We start from the raw sequence: 21,570 nt of genomic DNA, 5'->3' as shown, positions 1-21,570 counted from the left end.
TCATTCTACTCTCCAAGCCATAAAGTCCTGACCTATTCAAGCTTTCCTTAGAGCTCAGGTCCTCAAGTTCCTGTAAATTTTCTCCACTGTTTTCAATATTGATATCGTTCCTGTAGGTAGGTGACCAGAACTGCAGACAATATTCCAAGTTTTGCCTCACCAAAGTAAATTGCAATATATTAAAAATCAGCAGGGCAAAAAGAGAGCAAAAATAGTTAGCGTTCACAGCTTCATGGACTGTTGATAAATCTGATGGTGGAGGGGAAGAAGCTGTTCCCTTAAAAGTTGTGTGCGTCTTCAGACTCCTGTATCTCCTCCCTAATAATAGTATTAATGAGAAGAGGGCATGTCCTGGGTGGTGTGGGCCCTTAATGATAGCATTATCGTTTGAAAATGACCTCAATGATGAGAAGGCAGTGCCCATGACTGAGTTTACAATCCTCTACAGTTTTATCCAATCCTGTGCAATTGCCTCTCCATAGTAGAGGATCTGTAGAAATTTGCTAGAGTCTTTGGTGACTTACCATATCACCTCAAACTCATAATGAATTACAACCACTGGCATGCAATCTTAGTAACTGCATCAATATGTTGAGCCCATGATAGATGTTCAGTGCTCACCCTTTCCACTGCTGACTCATTGAGGTGTGTATTCTCCCAACTTTCCCTTCCTGAAGTCCACAATAAATTCCGTAGTCTTACTGACATTGAGTGCAAGGTCATTGTTGCTACACCACTCAACCAGCTGATCTTTCTCACTCCTGTATGCCTCCTCCTCAGCATCTCAGATTTTGGCAACAGTTGTGTTATCACTGATGGCATATGGCTCCACACAGTCATGGGAGACATGGGTGTATGTCACTGTTAGACACTCAGTTGAGTAACAGAGAAAGACTTGATTGCCATGGGCATTATAGCTTGGGGTGTTGGAGTTCAGAGTTCAATCATCATGTCCTCTGTAAGGAGTTTATTTCCCCGAGGAACTCGTGGGTTTTCTCTGGGCGCTCTGGTTTCCATCCTCAGACATACTGGTTAGTAGGTTAATTGGTTATTGTAAATTGTCCTGTGATTTAGCTAAGGTTACATAGGTGGGTTGCTGGCAACACAGTCAAAGGGTGGAAGGGCCTGCTGTATATCTAAATAAAGTAAAATAATGCCCTGACAATGCATGCCAGTGTAGAATTGGTATTGGTTTATTATTGTCACTTGTACTAAGCTACAGTGAAATACTTGGCATTCATACTCTTCATACAGATCAGATCATTGAGGGGCATAAGAAGGTAAATCAGGAACAATACAGAATAGTGTTACAGTTACAGTGAAAGTGCTGTTCAGGCAAACAATAACATGCAGGATCACAGTGAGGTAGTTGGTGAGGTCTAGAGTCTGCCTTATGTATAAGGGACCTGTCAATAGTAGGGATAAAGTATTGCTGAACGGTGGCAGGTGCTTTCAAGCGGAGACTCTCACCACTTAAGCATTTGATTGAGTGAGACACTGTGGATCAAGTTTGCTGGTAAAGGGCCTTGGTACAGCTGAGTGTTTGTTAGTGCTGTATAACTAGATGCCTGTAAGTTGATCTGTATCTAACCAGTAGGTATGTGATGGTGTTTGGTCAGACAGTGTAGGGTGGGAAGGTAGCGTAGCGGCTAGCATAACACTATTACTGCGCCAGCAACCTGTGTCCAATTCCTGCCACTATCTGTTAGGAGTTTGTATGCTCTCCCTGTGACTGTATGGGTTTCCTCTAGCTGTTCTGGTTTCCTCCCATATTCCAAAGATGTACAGGTTAGTTTGTTAATTGGTCACATGGGTGTAAATGGGCCGAGTGGTCTTATTGGCCTGAAAGGACCTGTTACTGTACTGTATCTTCCATTTGAATCAGCAAGACACAGTAGGCTAGGGGCTCAATAGTGCCTGTGAAGATCTACTCTGCATCTAACCAGGAAGTTTCTGATGGTGTTTGGTCACAGTGTAGAGGCAGCTGTATTCTTACCTAAAATATGGTGTCACCAGCACAATGCTCCTCGCTGACTCTCTGTGTGGTCCGATTCTTTAGCATTGTTTTACTGTTGTGAAACGTGTACTTGGTTGTGTCAGTGGCAGTGATCCAGTCCTGTGTTCTGTGCAGCGAAGATGTTCCGCCGTGTCCTCACCATTGTCCAGGCACATTGTAAGCTGGGGCTGACGGCCACCCTGGTCCGGGAAGATGACAAGATTGTGGACCTCAACTTCCTCATTGGGCCCAAGCTATTTGAGGCGAATTGGATGGAGCTTCAGAATAGTGGGTACATCGCCAAGGTGCAGTGTGCCGAGGTGAGTCTTACATAGAGAGAAATCTACACAGCCTTCCATTTTTCTTTCATCCACGTCCCTGTCTAAGAGTCTCTTGAATGCCTCTACCACCACCATCCTTGGCAATGCATTGCACACACCCACCACCCTCTATGTTATACTTTCCTCCAATCACCTTAAAATAATACCCTCTCATATTTGCTGTTTCCACACTGGGTAAAAAAGTCTCTGGCTATCTACTCTCTCTATGCCTGTTATACACCTCTGTCACGTCACCTGTCATCCTCCTTAGCTTTAAAGAGAAAACCCAAGCTTGCTCAACTGATCTTCTTAAGACATGGTTTCTCATCCAGGCAGCACCCTGGTAGATCTCCTGTGCACCCTCACTGAAGCTTCCATATCCTTCCAGTTTTAAGATTTTAAATAATGTTTAAGAATAACATGACCAAAACTGAACACTATACTCTTAAGTGTGATGTAACCAGGGTTTTCTGAGCTGCAACATTCTGCCGTGGCTCTTAAGCTCAATCCCTGGCTAATGGCTTTGCCTATATGCCTTTGTAAGGTTCTCTCCCAGCACCAGTAAACGCCTCATTTGCTTACTCTATGACATGCTGCTTGCCTTCAGTGCATCTTGCTTCCAGGGAGAGATGCTCAAATGCCTCGGTAATCCCTGGTTTATCGTGCAGGTCTGGTGCCCGATGTCTCCAGAATTTTACCGAGAGTATGTTGCCATCAAGACGAAAAAGCGGATGCTGCTGTATGTGATGAATCCCAACAAGTTCAGAGCTTGTCAGTTCCTGATTCGCTTCCACGAGCGGAGGAACGATAAGATCATCGTGTTTGCTGACAACGTGTTTGCACTGAAGGAGTACGCGATCAGGCTCAACAGGTAAGGCATAGAGATTCTGCAGATGCTGGACATGCAGAGTAACACACACAAAATGCTGGAGGAGCTCAGCAGGTCAGGCAGTGTCTGGAGGGAAATAAAGCTTCAATGTTTCAGACTCAAAAGAAAGGGAGTAGAAGCCAAAATAAGAAGGTGGAAAGAGGGGGAGGAGGACTAGCTGGCAAAGTGCAACTGGGGGAGGGGTGAGGAGGTGGGTGATGATAGGTGGAATAGGGTAAAGGACTGAGGAAGAAGGAACCTGATAGGAGAGTGGAGCATGGGTGAAAGGGAAGGAGGAAGAGAACCAGAGCGAAGTGATGGGCAGATGAGAAAAAGAGAAGATGTGAGCGAGGAACCAGAATGGAGAATGGTAAATGAGAAAAGGGGGAGGGGGAGAAATTACCAAAATCAGAGAAATTGATGTCCATGCCATCAGGTTAGAGATGGAATATGAGGTGTCGCTCCTCCAATCTGAGAGTGGCCTCATCATGGCAGTAGAGGAGGCCACGAACTAACATGTTGGAATGGGAACGGGAAGTAGAATTGAAATGGGTGCCCACCAGAACAGCCCAGATGGAATGAAGGTGTACAGTGAAGCGGTCCCCCTAGCTCTGTTGGGTCTCACTGATACAGCGGAGGCTGTACTGGTAGTGGATGACCCTGACAGACTTGCAGGAGAAGTACTGCAACAGGGTGTTTCCTGCACCGTACACACCGGGGCTTTAGTGAAGCTGAGATCGGTGACAGCGGGGTTGGTTACAGCAGGGGTTCAAATTTGACTGGTGCTTTTTGATGACGGTGAGGGCAGAGCGAGGTGCTGGGAAGGAAGGAAATTGTCTGAATTTATGAATATATACAGTAGCTCAGAGAAAAACACAGCACAGTACAGACCCTTCGGCTCACAATGTTGTGCTGACCTTTTTACCTGGGGTAGATGTATTACATTCATAAATTTTTAGATGGGCACAAGGATGACAGAAAAATGGAGTGCTATGTAGGAGGGAAGGGTTAGATTGATCTTAGAGTAGGTTATAAGGTTGCCGTAACATCGTGGACTGTGCTGTAACGTTGTATGATCTGAACATGAGAAATACTGCAAGTGCTTGAGCAACAAACAAAATACTGAAGGAACTCAGCAAGTCAGGTGGCATCTGTGGAAATTGCTCCAGCATTTTGTGACTATCAACTGATAGCGTGTCCTTTTTCTCCTCCCCGCCTTCTTATTCTGACATTGTACCTTTACTTTCTAGTCCTGATGAAGGGTCTCGGCCTGAAATGTCAACTGCTTATTCACTTTCATAGATGTTGCGTGACCTGTTGAGTTCCTCCAGCATTTTGCGTGTGTTACCTTATGAATTGGTTGTTGTGTGTAGTGGCTGGACTCCAGGATTATTGGGGTTAGGTTGAGTTTTATGTAATACCGTTCATTGAGGGTTTCCTTCATTTCAGGCCGTACATTTATGGTCCCACATCCCAAGGAGAGAGGATGCAGATTCTCCAAAACTTCACTCACAACCCTAAGATCAACACCATTTTCATCTCCAAGGTAAATGGAAGTTGCTTTATTACAGTCACAGGTACTAAAAAGCTTGTGTTTGCAAGCCATACAGACAATCCATACATAAGAAAGCAGGCCATTGTCTATATTTCTGTCACCAAAGACACTAGAAAATTTCTGTAGCTTTAGGTGCAGAATATTCTAACTAGTTGGATCACTGTCTGGTATGGAGGCACCAATGTACGGGATTGGAAAAAAGCTGCAGAGAGCTCACGGGCACTAGCCTCCCCTCACATCTTCAAACAGTGATGCCTCAGGGAGGCAGCATCCATCATGAAAGACAGTCATCTTCTAGCATATGTCCTCTTCTCGTTGCTACCATCAGAGAGGAGGTGCAGGAGCCTGAAGGTCCACACTCAGCATTTTAGGACCAGCTTCTTCCCCTCCGCCATCAGATTTGGGAATGTTCCGTGAACACTACCTTGCTACTTGTGTTCTATTTGGACTAATTTTTACTGGAAAAGCAATAATAGAGTGCAGAATATAGTGTTACAGTTACAGAGAAAGTGCAGTGCAGGTATCAAATATGGTATCAGGGCTACAACAAGGTAGATAGGGAGATTAGGAGTTCTTCCACTCCGCCTGCAGTCTGGATGAACAGAGGAATCTTGAGGTCCACAGCCATTAATCTCTCAAAGTTGCAATCCAAGTTGATAAGGGTGGTTAAGAAAGCGTATGGTGTGTGGTCTTTGCTATTCGATAGATTGAGTTTAAGAGGAGCGGGTAGTATTGCAGCTCTGAGAGGAGTATACAAAATTAAGAAAGATTATGTAGGGTAGATGTGTGCAGCTTTTTTCCACTGAGGTTGGATGAGACTAGAGCTAGAGGTCATAGGTTTAGGGTGAAAGGTAAAATATTTAGGGGGAACTTCACTCAAAGGGTGGCGTGAATGTGGAACGAGCTGCCGATGGAAGTGGCGGATCCAGGTTTGATTGCTATATTTAAAAGAAGTTTGGATAAGTACATGGATGGGAGGGGCATGTGGCATGTAGTTCAGGTGCGAGTCAATGGGACTAGGCAGAATAACACCGGCATGGACTAGGTGGGCTGAAGGGTCTGATTCAGTAGTGCTCTTTGACTATAAAATCCTGGTTAGACCACACTTGGAATATTGTATTCAGTTCTGGTCACCTTATTATAGGATGGATGTGGAGACTTTAGAGAGGGTGCAGAAGAGATTTTACCAGGGTTCTGCCTGGATTAGAGAGCATGTCTTATGAGGATAACTAAGGCTTTTCTTTTTAAAGTGAAGGGATGATGACTTAATAGAAGCGTATAAGATGATAAGAAGCACAGATCGAGTGGCTAGTCATTCTTTTTCCCAGGGTGCCAATGGGAGAGGGCACAATTTTAAGGTGATTGGAAGAAAGGATGGTGGGGGTGGTGTCAGAGGTAGTTTTTTTCTACACAGAGTGGAATGCACTGCCAGAGGTGGTGGTAGAGGCATATACATTAGGGATGATACATAGGCACATGAATGAATGAAAAATGGAGGGCTCTATGAGAGGGAAGGGTTAGATTGATCTTAAGAGTAGGTTAAGAGGCTGACACAACATAGTGAAAGGCCATTATTGTGCTGTTTTGTTCCAAGCATTCACTGTTATTAACCGTTAAAAAGGCATATAGAAGCTGTCCTTGAATTGGTCGTACATGTTCTCAAACTTTTTATACCTTCTGTCTGATTGGGAAGATGGTGCGGGGAGAAGAGAGAATGACTGAGGTGGGAGGGGTTCTTGATAATGTTGGCTGTTTTACTGAGGAAGGGGAAATTGGTGTTTGTTATGGCGAATCGGGAGTTTCAGTAGAATGACGTGTCAGTCTCAGGTGTGTTGTAAATGGTAAAGTGAAGACACTTTAGAATCAGATTTAATATCACTGGCATATACCATGAAATATGTTGTTTAACGGCAGCAGTACATTGCAATATAGAATGATAGAAAAACACTATACATTACAATAAGTATATAAAAAAATAAATTAAGGTTTCCGGTGATGTCATCGTCGAAAATGGCAGCTTAAGTCACTAGCTCCTCCGGAAAAACGCGTATTAAGCCCCATTAACCCGTCAAATGTAATATTTTTCGAAAAATATTTGAACTGGAAAGAGGGGCAAGAATGGGGAGAAGAAATGGAAATGAAAAAAGCGCCACTGTGGAGCCTGTGTCCGAGAGGAGTGCAGTGAGCGGCTCTCCGACCGGACCGTGTGCTAGTGAGGCGGCTGCTGGGCCTCGCTCAGGTGAAGCGGCGAATATGTTCGAAATCCTGAAAGAGATAAAGGAGTTCTGGAAAGAAATAGAGCAGCAGCTCCATGATATTAAGGCAAAGCTCGCCAGCATTAATCAAAAATAGCGGTGGCAGAGACTCACATTGAGAAGGTGGAAGATCGCGTTCAAAACGTGGAACAGATACTGAGCAAGACAATAAAAATAATACATCACCAAGAAGGTAAACTGCTTGACCTGGAGGGAAGATCACGGCGGAAAAATATCAGAATCTACAACGTTCCCGAAGGAGTGGAGGGCTCGTCTATGACGGAGTTTGTAGGAAAGTTACTGTGGGACGCGCTGGATCTTCCCCTGGCTATGAAGCTGGAAGTCGAAAGAGCCCACTGCGCGTTAGTCCCAAAACCTACCCAGGATAGAAAACCACGCTCAATAATAATAAAATTCCTTCAGTACAGCACCAAGGCGGAGATTCTACGAAGGGCCTGGGGAAAGAAGAGAGCGTTTTTTGAGGATAAGTTAATATATTTCGACCAAGATTACCCCCCCCCCCCCCCCCCCCACGGTCCTCCAGAAACGCAAAGAATACTCCGAAGTAAAGCAAGTATTAAAGCAAAGTAAGATTAGATTTCCAACTCCGTACCCTGCTAAGCTTGGAGTGTTTTATGACAACGGGACGCGGTTGTACCAGACAGTGGAAGAGGCGACTATAGACATGAAGGCCAGAGGGTTGCCCGTCAGCGTGACCAAAACGAAGGAAAGCCTGGCTGAGGAATTATCCCGCTCGGCTTGGGAAATAGTGCGAGAAATGAGAAGGCAGGAAACGGGAGGAGGCTGAGAGAAACATATCAGGAAGAGACCGGGAGTTTCCCAAAGACAGTCCTCACCCCCTTCAGAAGAGCCATAAGGTTTGGCTAACTTTAAAAATGTTGAGAAGCTAAACAGAAGCAAAAGTACACGGTGATATACCTATCTCGAGAAATACTTATTATAATGTGGATTTTATATTACTTAGTTGTTATTCTTTATTCGCTCACTTACTCCTTTTTCCCCACCAAGATGAGAATATATATATATATATGTGTATGTGTGTGTGTGTGTGTGTATATGTGTATGTGTGTTATGTGTGTGTGTGTATGCATGTATATATATATGTGTGTGTGTGTATATGTATGCATATATATATATTTGTGTGTGTGCGTGTATATATATATATAGGAGGAGTACACAGGGAAATCTTTTCTAGACATTTCCTCTAGCCCAATGCAGGGTCATTTACTAGAGACCTCAGCCGTGGAATCACACGTTCGTTGCCATTTTTGTTAATTATTTTTGAGTTTCTTGGTTGTTATTTGTTCAGGGAGTAGATCGATTAAGTTTTATTCTAATTTCAGTGATACATTGACAGATAAATACAGATGGCTAAGGACAAGGTAAAATTCATTTCTTTTAATGTAAATGGGCTATTAAATCCAATCAAATGTAAGAGAATTTTATCCAAAATGAAAAAAGAACAAGCCCACGTAGTATATTTACAGGAAACTCATTTAAGTGATAATGAGCATAAAAAACTAAAGAGAATGGGCTTCACTAATCTGTTTTTCTCCTCATATAAATCAGGACATAGGAGAGGAGTTGCTATTCTTATCTCAAGTACGCTAAATTTTGAAAAAATATTCGAAATGGGAGATAAAGAAGACAGATATATTCTGGTAAGGGGGAATATCGATGGCAATTCAGTTACTCTATTGAATATATATGCACCCCCGGGAAGTGATGTTGGTTTCTTTCAGAAAATTACTGATACTATGGTAACGGAAACAGAAGGTCTCCTGATATGTGGGGGAGACTTAAATTTACAATTACAACCAAACTTAGACTCTTCCAATAGAAAAACCTATGAAACAAAATCTTTACATAAGAAAGTTAATACACTTTTTGAGGATGTTGGGTTAATTGATATATGGAGGGACCTTTTCCCTGACAGAAGGGATAACACTCATTATTCTGCTCCACATTCTGTATATATAAGAATAGACTATTTCATAACATTTGGAAAAGACAAAGACAAAAGAAACACCTGTGGAATTGGGACAATAGATGTAAGTGACCATGCACCTATATATTTATCTGTTGATTTTGACCTACAACCAAAGAATACTATTTAGAAACTAAATTCAAGTCTACTCAATGATCCGTACTTTAAGGAACAAATTAAAAAAGAAATTGGTCTCTACTTAGAATTTAATGATAATGGAGAGGTTTCACCTCCCATTTTATGGGATACTCTGAAGGCGGTCTTAAGAGGGAAAATTATAGCGATATCTTCATATAAGAAAAAAACAAGGAATAAAACATTAGAGGAATTACAAAACAGGCTGAAGGAACTAGAGAAAAAACACAAATTGAATTTGGCACAGGATACATTAGGGGAAATTAAAAGAATTAGGAATGAAATAAGTAATTTGGCTACGCAAGAAATCAGGAAAAACTTAATGTTTCTGAAACAGAGACATTATGAAAGTGGATCGAAATCTATGAAAATACTGGCGTGGAAACTGAAAAAAAAAGATAGCAGAAAATACAATTCATAGAATTAGGGACCCAAGAACGAAAATGATAAAAAATAAGCTAAGTGAAAGTCAAGAAGCTTTTGAAGTGTTTTACAAAACTCTATATTCCAAAGTTCCAGGGGGAAGCATAACCCAAATTGACACCTTCTTGAATTCTCTAGAGTTACCCACTTTAAGCGAAGAACAAAATAGAATGATGACTGCTGACATAACTGAAGTTGAATTAAAAGCTGCAATTAGTAGACTTAAATTAAGCAAGTCACCAGGATCAGATGGGTATACGGTAGAGTGGTACAAAGAATTTAAAAATGAGTTAATTCCTGTTTTACTCCCCACACTGAACTGGGCTCTAAAAAAGGCACAAATGCCACCCAGTTGGAAGGAAGCGATAATCTCAGCTATACCAAAATGGAATGGGGGTCATTTAGACCAATATCCATTCTTAATGTAGATTATAGGTTATTTACCTCCATCATGGCCAAACGATCAGAGGAGTTTCTACCCATACTGATATATAATGATCAGACAGGTTTTATACGACAACGCCAGACTCAAGACAATATACAAAGGACACTTCACATTATGGATCATATACAAAAAAAATAAAATCGAAGCAATAGTGATAAGCGTGGACGCTGCAAAAGCATTTGATTCGGTTAATTGGAATTTTCTTTACAGAGTTTTACATAGATTTGGTTTCCAAGACACAATTATTAAAAATATACAGACACTATATGACAATCCTACTGCTAGGATTAAAATCAATGGATATTTATCAAATAGTCTTACCCTAGAAAGGGGCACGAGACAGGGTTGTGCATGGTCACCGCTACTCTTGGCATTATATCTGGAACCATTAGCTCAATACATCAGACAAAATGAAGATATCAGGGGAATTACTATTAAAGGGACAGAGTATAAATTGGCTTGTTATGCGGATGACATTTTGATCTATCTAGGGCAACCAACATACTCTTTACCTAAATTGATGCAATCCTTTGAACAATGTGGTCAATTATCAGGATACAAGGTCAACATAGATAAAAACCCAATTACTTTCATATTACTGTAGCCCACCAAGAGAAATTGAAAGTCGATACCCCTGGGCATGGCACCCAGAGTCTTTCAAATATTTGGTCATCATTATGCCAAAAGATTTGGCAAAATTATCAGAATGTAATTATCAGCCTTTATATTAAAAAAAAATTAAGGAAGATGTGGCAAGATGGAGCTTGATTGCTTTTTTCAGTCTCAGTTCAAGGATTGAGTCTATTAAAATGAATATACTGCCCAGACTGTTATATCTCTTTCAGACCCTACCAATAGAGATTAATCAAAATCAATTCAATGAATGGAACAAAATGTTATCAAGATATATATGGCCAGGTAAAAGGCCCAGAGTTCATCTCAAAAATTTGCAACTAGCCAAGGAAAAGGGGGCCTAACTTCTCTTAGAGATTATTATTTTGCAGCACAGTTGAGAGCTGTGATATGTTGGTGCAACCCATCATATGACGCTCAATGGAAAAACATTGAGGAGCGGGTACTTCCCATCCCCACACAAGCAATTTTGGCTGATAACAACCTGCAAAGGTACATAAATACTATTGATAACCCATGGGTGAAATGGACTCTTAAAATATGGAAAACTACTATAAAAGAATATAATCTAGAGAGAGATATTGCAATTCTTAAATGGTGTGCATATGACTCTGATTTTACACCAAACAAATTGGATGCTAGATTTAAGGACTGGACAGCTAAAGGAATAACAGTTCTTTGCAACATAATGAAAGAAGGAACACTGTTCAGTTTTGAAATGCTTAAAGAGAAACATTTATTTGAAAACCAAGATTTTTATCGGTATTTACAGATGCGACAATATGTTAATAAGACGCTTAAAAATGTAACCAAGGCAAATACATGCTTGATAGAGCTCTTTAGAAAAGCATATAATTCAGATAATGGTAGTAGAATCATTTCAAGCATGTATAGGGGGTTGTCAAATCTTAAAACACATTCGACTTCATACATTAAAACAAAATGGGAGAAGGAAGGAAGGATAATTATATCTGAGGAAGAATGGACAACAATATGGAGTTATCAATGGAAGTGTACCAATTCACAGAAATGGAGGGAGTTTGGATGGAAAAACTTGATAAGATATTTTATTACACCCTCTCAGAAATCCCATTATGATATTAACCCTGTTTGCTGGAGAAATTGTGGAAATCAAAATCATTATTATATTTTTTGGGACTGCCCTGTTATCAAAAACTATTGGAGGGAGATACACAATGCCCTACAAGACATCTTTAAATGTAAAATACCCTTGGAGAGTAAGACCATATATTTTGGATATATACCTCAAGAATGGTTGAAAAGAGATAAATATTTAATGATTATACGGTTGGTGGCTGGTAAAAAGACTCTTACTAGGAAATGGTTATCACGGGAGAGCCCAACTTTAAATACATGGATGGAAATTACAATGGACATTTACAAAATGGAGAAGATAACAGCATCTGTTAATCATAAGCTGGAACAATTTGATTCATACTGGGAAAAATAGTTTACTACATAATGCCTCATAGACCTGATTTTATTCTCACAAATCAATGAATCTGTTGTAAAAAAAATCACTCCCTACTTGTACATAGTTCTTTCCTTTTGCTTGTTTTTTCTTTCTGCTCTTTTTCTATAAGTCTGTACCTCAGATAAATACTTTGTAGAGATTTGTGATATATATGATTATATGATATATATGTACAATGTCTGAAATACATCTTATGGAAATGTTTGTTTGATGAACTTCAATAAAAAAATAAATTACAAAAAAAAATTAAATAGTGCAAGAAGAGGAAAAAAGTTGTGAGCTGGTGTTCTTAAGTTCATTGTCCATTCAGAAATCTGATGGCAGAGAGGAAGAAGCTGATCCTGAAATGTTGAGTGTGTGACTTCAGGCTCCTGTACCACTACCTTGATGGTGGCAGTGAGGAGGGCTGGTCCTTGGTGATGGATGTCTTTAATGATGGATGCTGCCTTTTGGAGGTATTGCCTTTTGAAGATGTCCTCAATGCTGAGGAAGCTAGTACCGGGGGGGGCGGTGCACGGAATATAGTGAACGTGTGTTTTCTGTGTGTGAGAGTGGGGCTGTCAACTGTTCTTTCACCTGGCTTGGGCTGGAGAGAGAGGGTGGCAGAGCTGACACTCTGATTTCTGGCAGGTGGGTGACACCTCGTTCGATCTCCCCGAGGCCAACGTCTTGATCCAGATCTCCTCGCATGGCGGATCCCGAAGGCAGGAAGCCCAGCGGCTGGGCAGGGTGCTGCGGGCAAAGAAAGGTGGGTGAAGGAGGTCAGGGAAATGGGGTTGGTGAGAGTGCTGGGGTGAGCATGGTGGGTTGAAGATTGTGGTGTGCTGAGACGGGGGGGGGGTTTGTGTGGGGGTGGGTAAAGTGAAAATGGGGATGTTCGGGGGGCAGTATGGAGTGAGGCATGGTGGTGGTAGAACGTGGGGTGTGGAGAGGGTGGCGGGTGTGGGTGGTTGGATGTGAAGAGGGTGATGTGTGGGGTTGAGTAGTTTGGTGTGGGGAGGACAGTGGCATGTTGGGGTGGGGTATGGGTTGTAATGAGAGTGGGGAGAGTGGTGATGTAGTGTAGGGGTGAGGTGTGGGGAAGGTGACGTTTAGAGAGGCTGTTGGGAGGGTGATGAAAGGTGTGAGGTAATAGAGTGTGGATATTGGGGTATTTGAGTGTGGACAGGGTGGTGTGTGGGGTGTGTGCCGAGTCAGTTGTGGGGAGGGCACTCTCTTTCACAACTCTCCTCAATGGATTCCTTCAATACCTTTCACCACTGGCCTCGAGTGGGATCACGTTGGGATCTGTTTCCATGCTCTGATCCCAAAGCCTGAATGGGTTCTGTCTCCCTCAACGCAGATTCCAACTTTCAAATGTTTGGTCATTGCCTCTTTCACAGGGATGGTGGCTGAGGAGTACAATGCCTTCTTCTACTCACTGGTGTCCCAGGATACCCAGGAGATGGCTTACTCTGTTAAAAGGCAAAGGTTCCTGGTGGACCAGGGTTACAGCTTTAAGGTAAGCTGCCCTGAGGGATGGTAGTCACACTTGGAGTTCAGGAAGGGTTGTGGGGTTGGAATCTACTTTCCTCTTTCTTTTAATCTTTATATATCTGGAAAAAAAACTTGTGGTATCCTACTGGATAGCTTACCTTCATATTTCTTCTTTGCTCTCCTTATTGCTTTTTGTTCCCTTCTGTTGGTTTTTAAAAGCTTCTTAATTCTCTATCTTCCAAATATTCTTGCTATATTACATGCCCTCTCTTTCAGCTACAACTGCTTCATCCTCTCTTTAGAATACTTTTTCATCTTTGGGATATATCTATCCTGCACATTCTGAATTGCCTTCAGAAACTCCAGATATGCTGTTTTGCTGTCATCTTTGCTAGTGTCCCCTTCCAATCAACTTTGGCCAGCTCCTCTCTCATGCCTCTGTGAATCCCTTTCCTCACTGTAATACTGATACATCCAATTTTAACTTCTACCCCTCAAACTGCAAGATGAATCTATCATATTATGATCACTGCTTCCTTCCCTTAGAGTTCCTTTACCTTAAGCTCCCTCATCAAATCTGGTTGATTACACAACACCCAATACAGAATTGCTTTTTCCCCAGTGGCCTCAACCTGTTTATGGTAACCTATATATGTTTCAATAATAAATTTTACTTTGGCTTTATTGTCTACCTGCATTGCACTTCCTCTGTGAGTGTAACGCTTAATTTTGCATTCTGCTGTTGTTTTCCCACGTACAATTTCAATGCACTGTTGTGATGAATTGATCTGTATGACTGGCATGCACACGGCCCTCGTGCTGTATCTCTGGAACACAAGGAGATTTATGCTTGCGCTTTGCCTGTCGTCAATGGCCTGAGACTGAACGGGAACCGTGTCTCTGCAGGTGATCACGAAGCTGGCTGGAATGGACGAGGAAGATCTGTCCTTTGCTACCAAGGAGGAGCAGCAACAACTACTGCAGAAGGTCCTTGCTGCCTCTGACCTAGATGCAGAGGAGGAGGTGGTGCTTGGGGAGTTCAGCTCCAAGGGGCAGGTAAGGGGTTCTGTTCCGAGCCCTGGGCTACTAAAGGGAATGGTGAAGCTACAGGAACAGCACAGAGGCACAGCGGGTGGTTGTGCTGCCTCGCCACACCAGAGAGTGTATTTGATTTCCCATTCTCATTCTGACATGTTGGTCCAAGGCCTCTACTGTCACAATGAGGCCACTCTCAGGTTGGAGGAGCAACACCTCATATTTGGCTGGGTAGCCTCCAGTCTGATGCATGAACATTGATTTCTCAAACTTACGGTCATTTCTCCACTCCTCCCTCTTCTCTCTTTTTCCATTCCGATTCTGGCTCCTGTCTTATCCCTTCTCCTCACCTGCCCATTACTTTCCTGTAGTGCCTCTCCTCTTCCTTTTCTCCCGTGGTCCACTCTCCTATCAGATTCCTTCTTCAGCCCTTTCTTTCCACTTATTTCCTCCCTGCTGCTTATTTCATCCACCGTCCCTCTCACCTATTACCTGCCAGCTTGTACTCCTTCCCTTCCCTCCACCTTTTAATTCTGGCTTCTGCTCCCTTTCCTTTCAGTCTTGATAAAACGTGGGAGCCATTTGGTCCATTGAGTCTGCTCTGCCATTTCATCATGGCTGATCCATTTCCCTCACAACCCCATCTCCTGTCTTCTCCCTGTAACCTTTCACGCCTTGACTAATCAAGAACCTATCGACCTCCACAGCCTCCTGTGGCAACAAATTCCACAGCTTCATCACCCTCTGGCTAAAGAAGTTGCTCCTCAACTCCGTACTAAATGGATGCTTTTTTATTCTGAGGCTGTGCTCTCGGGTTCTGGTCTCCCCCACCATAGAAAATATCCTCTCCACATCCACTCTGTCGAGTGGTTTCACGTTCGAGAGGTTTATTGAGATCTCCCCTCATCTTCTAAATTCCAGCAATTACAGGCCCAGAGCCATCAAACGCTCTTAATATGATAACCCTTTCATTCCTGGAAACATTCTCGTGAACCTCCTCTGAATCCTCTCCAATGTCAGCACATCCTTTCTTAAATGAGAGACCCAAAACTGCTCACAGTACTTCCAAGGCTTCATCAGCATTACATCCTTGCTTTTATAGAACATAGAATAGTACGGCACATTACAGGCCCTTCGGCCCACAATGTTGTGCCGACCCTCAAACCCTGCCTCCCATATAACCCCCACCTTAAATTCCTCCATATACCTGTCTAGTAGTCTCTTAAACTTCACTAGTGTATCTGCCTCCACCACTGACTCAGGCAGTGCATTCCACGCACCAACCGCTCTCTGAGTAAAAAACCTTCCTCTGATATCCCCCTTGAACTTCCCTCCCCTTACCTTAAAGCCATGTCCTTTTGTACTGAGCAGTGGTGCCCTGGGGAAGAGGCACTGACTATCCATTCTATCTCTTAATATCTTGTACACCTCTATCATGTCTCCTCTCATCCTCCTCTCCTCCAGAGAGTAAAGCCCTAGCTCCCTTAATCTGATCATAATCCATACTCTCTAAAGCAGGCAGCATCCTGGTAAATCTCCTCTGTACCCTTTCCAGTGCTTCCACACCTTCCTATAGTGAGGCAACCAGAACTGGACACAGTACTCCAAGTGTGGCCTAACCAGAGTTTTATAGAGCTGCATCATTACATCGCGACTCAAACTCTATCCCTCGACTTATGAAAGCTAACACCCCATAAGCTTTCTTAACTACCCTATCTACCTGTGAGGCAACTTTCAGGGATCTGTGGACATGTACCCCCAGATCCCTCTGCTCCTCCATACTACCAAGTACCCTGCCATTTACTTTGTACTCTGCCTTGGCGTTTGTCCTTCCAAAGTGTACCACCTCACATTTCTCCAGGTTGAACTCCATCTGCCACTTCTCAGCCCACTTCTGCATCCTATCAACGTCTCTCTGCAATCTTCGACAATCCTCTACACTATCTACAACACCACCAACCTTTGTGTCGTCTGCAAACTTACCAACCCACCCTTCTACCCCCACATCCAGGTCGTTAATAAAAATCACGAAAAGTAGAGGTCCCAGAACAGATCCTTGTGGGACACCACTAGTCACAACCCTCCAATCTGAATGTACTCCCTCCACCACGACCCTCTGCCTTCTGCAGGCAAGCCAATTCTGAATCCACCTGGCCAAACTTCCCTGGATTCCATGCCTTCTGACTTTCTGAATAAGCCCACCGTGTGGAACCTTGTCAAATGCCTTACTAAAATCCATGTAGATCACATCCACTGCACTACCCTTATCTATATGCCTGGTCACTTCCTCAAAGAACTCTATCAAGCTTGTTAGACGCGATCTGCCCTTCACAAAGCCATGCTGACTGTCCCTGATCAGGCCATGATTCTCTAAATGCCCATAGATCCTATCTCTAAGAATGTTTTCCAACAGCTTTCCCACCACAGACGTAAGGCTCACTGGTCTATAATTACCTGGACTATCCCTACTACCTTTTTTGAACAAGGGGACAACATTCGCCTCCCTCCAATCCTCCGGTACCATTCCCGTGGACAACGAGGACATAAAGGTCCTAGCCAGAGGCTCAGCAATCTCTTCCCTTGCCTCGTGGAGCAGCCTGGGGAATATTCCATCAGGCCCTGGGGACTTATCCGTCCTGATGTATTTTAACAACTCCAACGCCTCTTCTCCCTTAATATCAACATGCTCCAGAACATCAACCTCACTCATACTGTCCTCACCGTCATCAAGTTCCCTCTCATTGGTGAATACTGAAGAGAAGTATTCATTGAGGACCTCGCTCACTTCCACAGCCTCCAGGCACATCTTCCCACCTTTATCTCTAATCGGTCCTATCTTCATTCCAGTCATCCTTTTGTTCTTCACATAATTGAAGAATGCCTTGGAGTTTCCCTTTACCCTACTTGCCAAGGCCTTCTCGTGCCCCCTTGCTCTTCTCAGCCCCTTCTTAAGCTCCTTTCTTGTTACCCTATATTCCTCAATAGACCCATCTGATCCTTGCTTCGTAGACATCCCGGACCCTGGCACCCGGGAGGCAACAAACCATGTGGGTGCCCTTCTCACATCCACAAAATCTCCTGTCTGCTCCCCTGACTATAAGAGTCTCCAATGACGACAGCTCTCCTCTTCTCCGCCCCACCCTTCTGCACCACAGGGTCAGACTCTGTGCCAGAGGCCCTGCCACCCTGGCTCACACCTGGTCGGTCGTCCTCACCAACAGCATCCAGGACGGTAAACTTATTATTCAGGGGAATGGCTACAGGGGTGCTCTGCACTACCTGTCTACTCTCCTTCACTTTCCCCCCTCGGACTGTCACCCAACGACCTGCTTTCGGCAGCCTAGGTGTGACTACCTCCCTGTAGCTCTCATCTATGACTGCCTTGTTCTCCCTTATGAGTTGAAGGTCATCCAGCTGCTGCTCCAGATTCCTCACACGGTCTTCCAGATCGCCCAACCGCAAACACTCCTGGCAGATGTGACTCTGTGGGAGAGGGGAGTTCCCCCAAGACTGCCACATCTCACAGGAGAGGCACATCACCAGCTCAGGAGTCATTGTAAAGACTAACTGGGAACAAGCTCGTCCTCCGCCTCTTCTCGTCGAAGCCTCTCGAGTCAAAGCCTCAAAGCTCCACTCCTTCACTGGCCCACTCCCTCACTGGCCGCTTTCCACTTTTTTATATTCTAGTCCTTTCAAAATTGCATTTGCCTTCCTCACCACCAACTCAACTTGCAAATTAGGGAATCCTGCACAAGGACTCCCAAGTTCCTTTGCATGTGGATTTTTGAATTTTCTCCCCAATTAGAAAATAGTCTACACTTTTATTCCTTCTGTCAAAGTGTATGACCATCACTTCCTGATACTGTATTCCATCTGCTGCTTTGCTCATTCTCCCAATCTGTCTTTTTGCAGCCTCCCTGCTTCCTCAACACTACCTGCCCTTCATCTATCTTCGTTTCCACCGCACAACTCTGTCAATTCCCTCACCCAAGTCATTAAAATACAACGTAAAAAGATGCAGTCCCTCCACCGACCCCTGTGGAACACCACTAGTCACTGGCAGCCAATCAGAAGAGGCTTCTTTTATTCCCACTCTTTGCCTCCTGCAATCCAGCCAATGCCCTATCCATGTTCGTATCCATTCTGTAATATCTTGGGTTCTTACCTTGTGTAAGCAGCTTCACATGCAGCATCTTGTCCAAGGCCTTCTGAAAATCCACCAATTCTCCTTTGCCTATCTTGCTTGTTATTTCCTTAAAGAATTCCGATGGATTTATCAGGCAAGATTTTCCCTTGAGGAAATTATGCTGACTTTGGTGTATTTTATCATGTGCCTCCACATACCCCAAAATCACATCCCTAACAATTTCCTTTCTGCTGCATTCCTTCCTTGTTGAAGGGCGGAGTGAAATTTTCAATTTTCCAATCCTCCTAAACCAGATGCTTCCCACTGCTGTCTGTAAGGAGTTTGTACGTTCTCCCCATGATCACGTGGGTTTCCTCCGGGTGCTCCGGTTTCCTCCCACTTCCCAGTGATATACGGGTTAGTAAGGTTTAGCAGGGTGTGGGCATGCTTTGTTGGAGCTGTAAGTGTGGCAACATGTGTGGGCTGCCCCCAGCCCATCCTTGGATTGTGAACAACACATTTTATTGTATGTTTTGATATTCAGATAGTTACTGAGCATTAAAAAAAGCCCTTTGGTCCACCTAGTTTGCCAAACTATTATTTTGCCTGATGGCATCGACCTTCACCTGGACCACATCCCTCTATACCCATCCATGTACTTCCAGAACTTAAACATTGAGATTGAACCCACATCCACTGCTTCCACTGGCAGCTCATTCTGCACACTCATTACCTTCTGAATGAGTAAGTTCTCCTTTAGATTCCCCTTAAACATTTCACCTTTCACCCTTTTAACCTCTAGTTCTAGTCTCAGTGGGAAAAAGCCTGCTTGCATTTTCCCACAGACGTGTCAAATAAACGTAACCTTTAAGATATTTAATCTTTAAGTCTAAACTTGAGCCGAGGTTGTTTCTATATATTTCAGTAAATAGCTGATGATACCAACTGCTCAGGCGTCATGATAACGTAGTGGTTAGCACTTCGATATTGCAGTGGATCCATTTGGCAATGGATTTCAGGGTTCAATTTGGACATTGTCTGTACAGCCTCCCCATGAACGTGTGGGTTTCATGAGGATGCTCCGGTTTCATAGAACAGCACATTACAGGCCCTTCAGCCCACAGTGTTGTGCTGATCCTCAGACCCTGACTCCCATATAACCCCCCACCTTAAATTCCTCCATATACCTGCCTAGTAGTCTCTTAAACTTCACTAGTGTAACTGCCTCCACCACTGACTCAGGCAGTGCATTCCACGCACCAACCACTCTCTGAGTGAAAAACCTTCCTGTAATATTCCCCTTGAACTTCCCTCCCCTTACCTTAAAGCCATGTCCTCTTGTATTGAGCAGTGGTGCCCTGGGGAAGAGGCGCTGGCTGTCCACTCTGTCTATTCCTCTTAATATCTTGTACACCTCTATCATGTCTCCTCTCATCCTCCTTCTCTCCAAAGAGTAAAGCCCTAGCTCCCTTAATCTCTGATCATAATCCATACTCTCTAAACCAGGCAGCATCCTGGTAAAACTCCTCTGTACCCTTTCCAATGCTTCCACATCCTTCCTATAGTGAGGTGACCAGAACTGGACACAGTACTCCAAGTGTGGCCTAACTAGAGTTTTATAGAGCTGCATCATTACATCGCGTCTCTTAAACTCTATCCCTTGACTTATGAAAGCTAACACTCCATAAGCTTTCTTAACTACCCTATCTACCTGTGAGGCAACTTTCAGGGATCTGTTTCCTCCCACAATCCAAAGTCATGCCAGTTAGGTTAACTGGTCATTGTAAATTGTCTTGTGATTTGGCTAGTGTTAAATAGGTGGTTTCCTGGTGGCACAGCTCAAAGGACCAGAAGGGCCTATCCCACACTGTATCTCTAAATAAGTAAATAAAGTGAAAGGTAACAAGTTGGACTCAGGAGCAACAGCACACACTAAATGCTGGAGGAACTCAGCAGGCCAAGCAGCAGTCGTGATGGAAGGTCTCAGCACAAAATGTCGACTGTTTACTCTTTTCCATAGATGCTGCCTGGCCTGCTGAGTTCCTCCATTTTGTGTGTCTTGCTTTGCATTTCAAATCAGCTTATGCAGATTTTCTCTGGTTTAAGATGGCTCTCACCCTGATGTGTTGCCCCTGCAGGTGCTGCGGCGTGCTGGCACTATGAGCTCCATGTCAGGAGCGGACGACACCGTTTACCTGGAATACCAGCGCAGCAAGAGCCTGGGAAAGAACATCCACCCTCTCTTCAAACGCTTCAGGAAGTGAGCGCTGTGGGCGCACACAGCTGCTCGGGACTGTGGTTTTCACATTGAAAACACATGCACAATGTTTGGGATATTTATTATCTTTGCTCTCAGTTGGAGAGATGTTGGAATAAATAATTATTTTCTATTAAATGTCTGTTACATTTAGAACAAACACTACAACACAAGACAGGCTCACAATGTCATGCCATTCTAGATGCTGATTTGCATTAAATGTCCCCTCCTGTGTCGGGCAGATGGGGCTCATCAGCCGTGGTTGGCATCTCATCTGGGAGAAGCTAATCAAACCTCCGTTGCCTTGTGGTTATACACTCATGGCGAAGGCTTTTGGAGTAAACCCGGAGGAAAAATCTGGAGCTAGAGGCCCTAAGGCAGTCCTACTTTGAGTTCAACACTAACAATTGCTATGTTGCTGGTGCCAGACTCTTTTGATCTCTGTGCTTCCTTTAGATTCATCAGCTGTGTGGAGAGGAGGAGCCTGCCCAATGGGCAACAGCTTGCTCTTCATATCGTACTGCCCCAGCTTGCATTTGACAG

At 43.7% G+C, this 21,570-nt stretch overlaps 1 protein-coding gene across 1 annotated transcript in view; it reads left to right on the top strand.

The window, feature by feature from the left end:
- Positions 1-21,165, top strand: part of ercc3 (excision repair cross-complementation group 3) — a 36,732-nt gene extending 15,567 nt beyond the window's left edge. Inside the window, exons 9-15 of the mRNA XM_073046275.1 lie at positions 2,132-2,316; positions 2,985-3,187; positions 4,634-4,730; positions 12,764-12,881; positions 13,516-13,634; positions 14,516-14,665; positions 20,909-21,165. Of these exons, the coding sequence (XP_072902376.1) occupies positions 2,132-2,316; positions 2,985-3,187; positions 4,634-4,730; positions 12,764-12,881; positions 13,516-13,634; positions 14,516-14,665; positions 20,909-21,034 (998 nt within the window). The 3' untranslated portion in view covers positions 21,035-21,165. The remainder of the gene's footprint in view (positions 1-2,131; positions 2,317-2,984; positions 3,188-4,633; positions 4,731-12,763; positions 12,882-13,515; positions 13,635-14,515; positions 14,666-20,908) is intronic.
- Positions 21,166-21,570: the final 405 nt, after the last annotated feature.

This window comes from Hemitrygon akajei, chromosome 5 (genome assembly GCF_048418815.1).
Source record: "Hemitrygon akajei chromosome 5, sHemAka1.3, whole genome shotgun sequence".
NCBI classification, from domain to species: domain Eukaryota; kingdom Metazoa; phylum Chordata; class Chondrichthyes; order Myliobatiformes; family Dasyatidae; genus Hemitrygon; species Hemitrygon akajei.
Note: the sequence above shows the minus strand (reverse complement) of the source record. Positions and strands in the feature narration are given on the sequence as shown.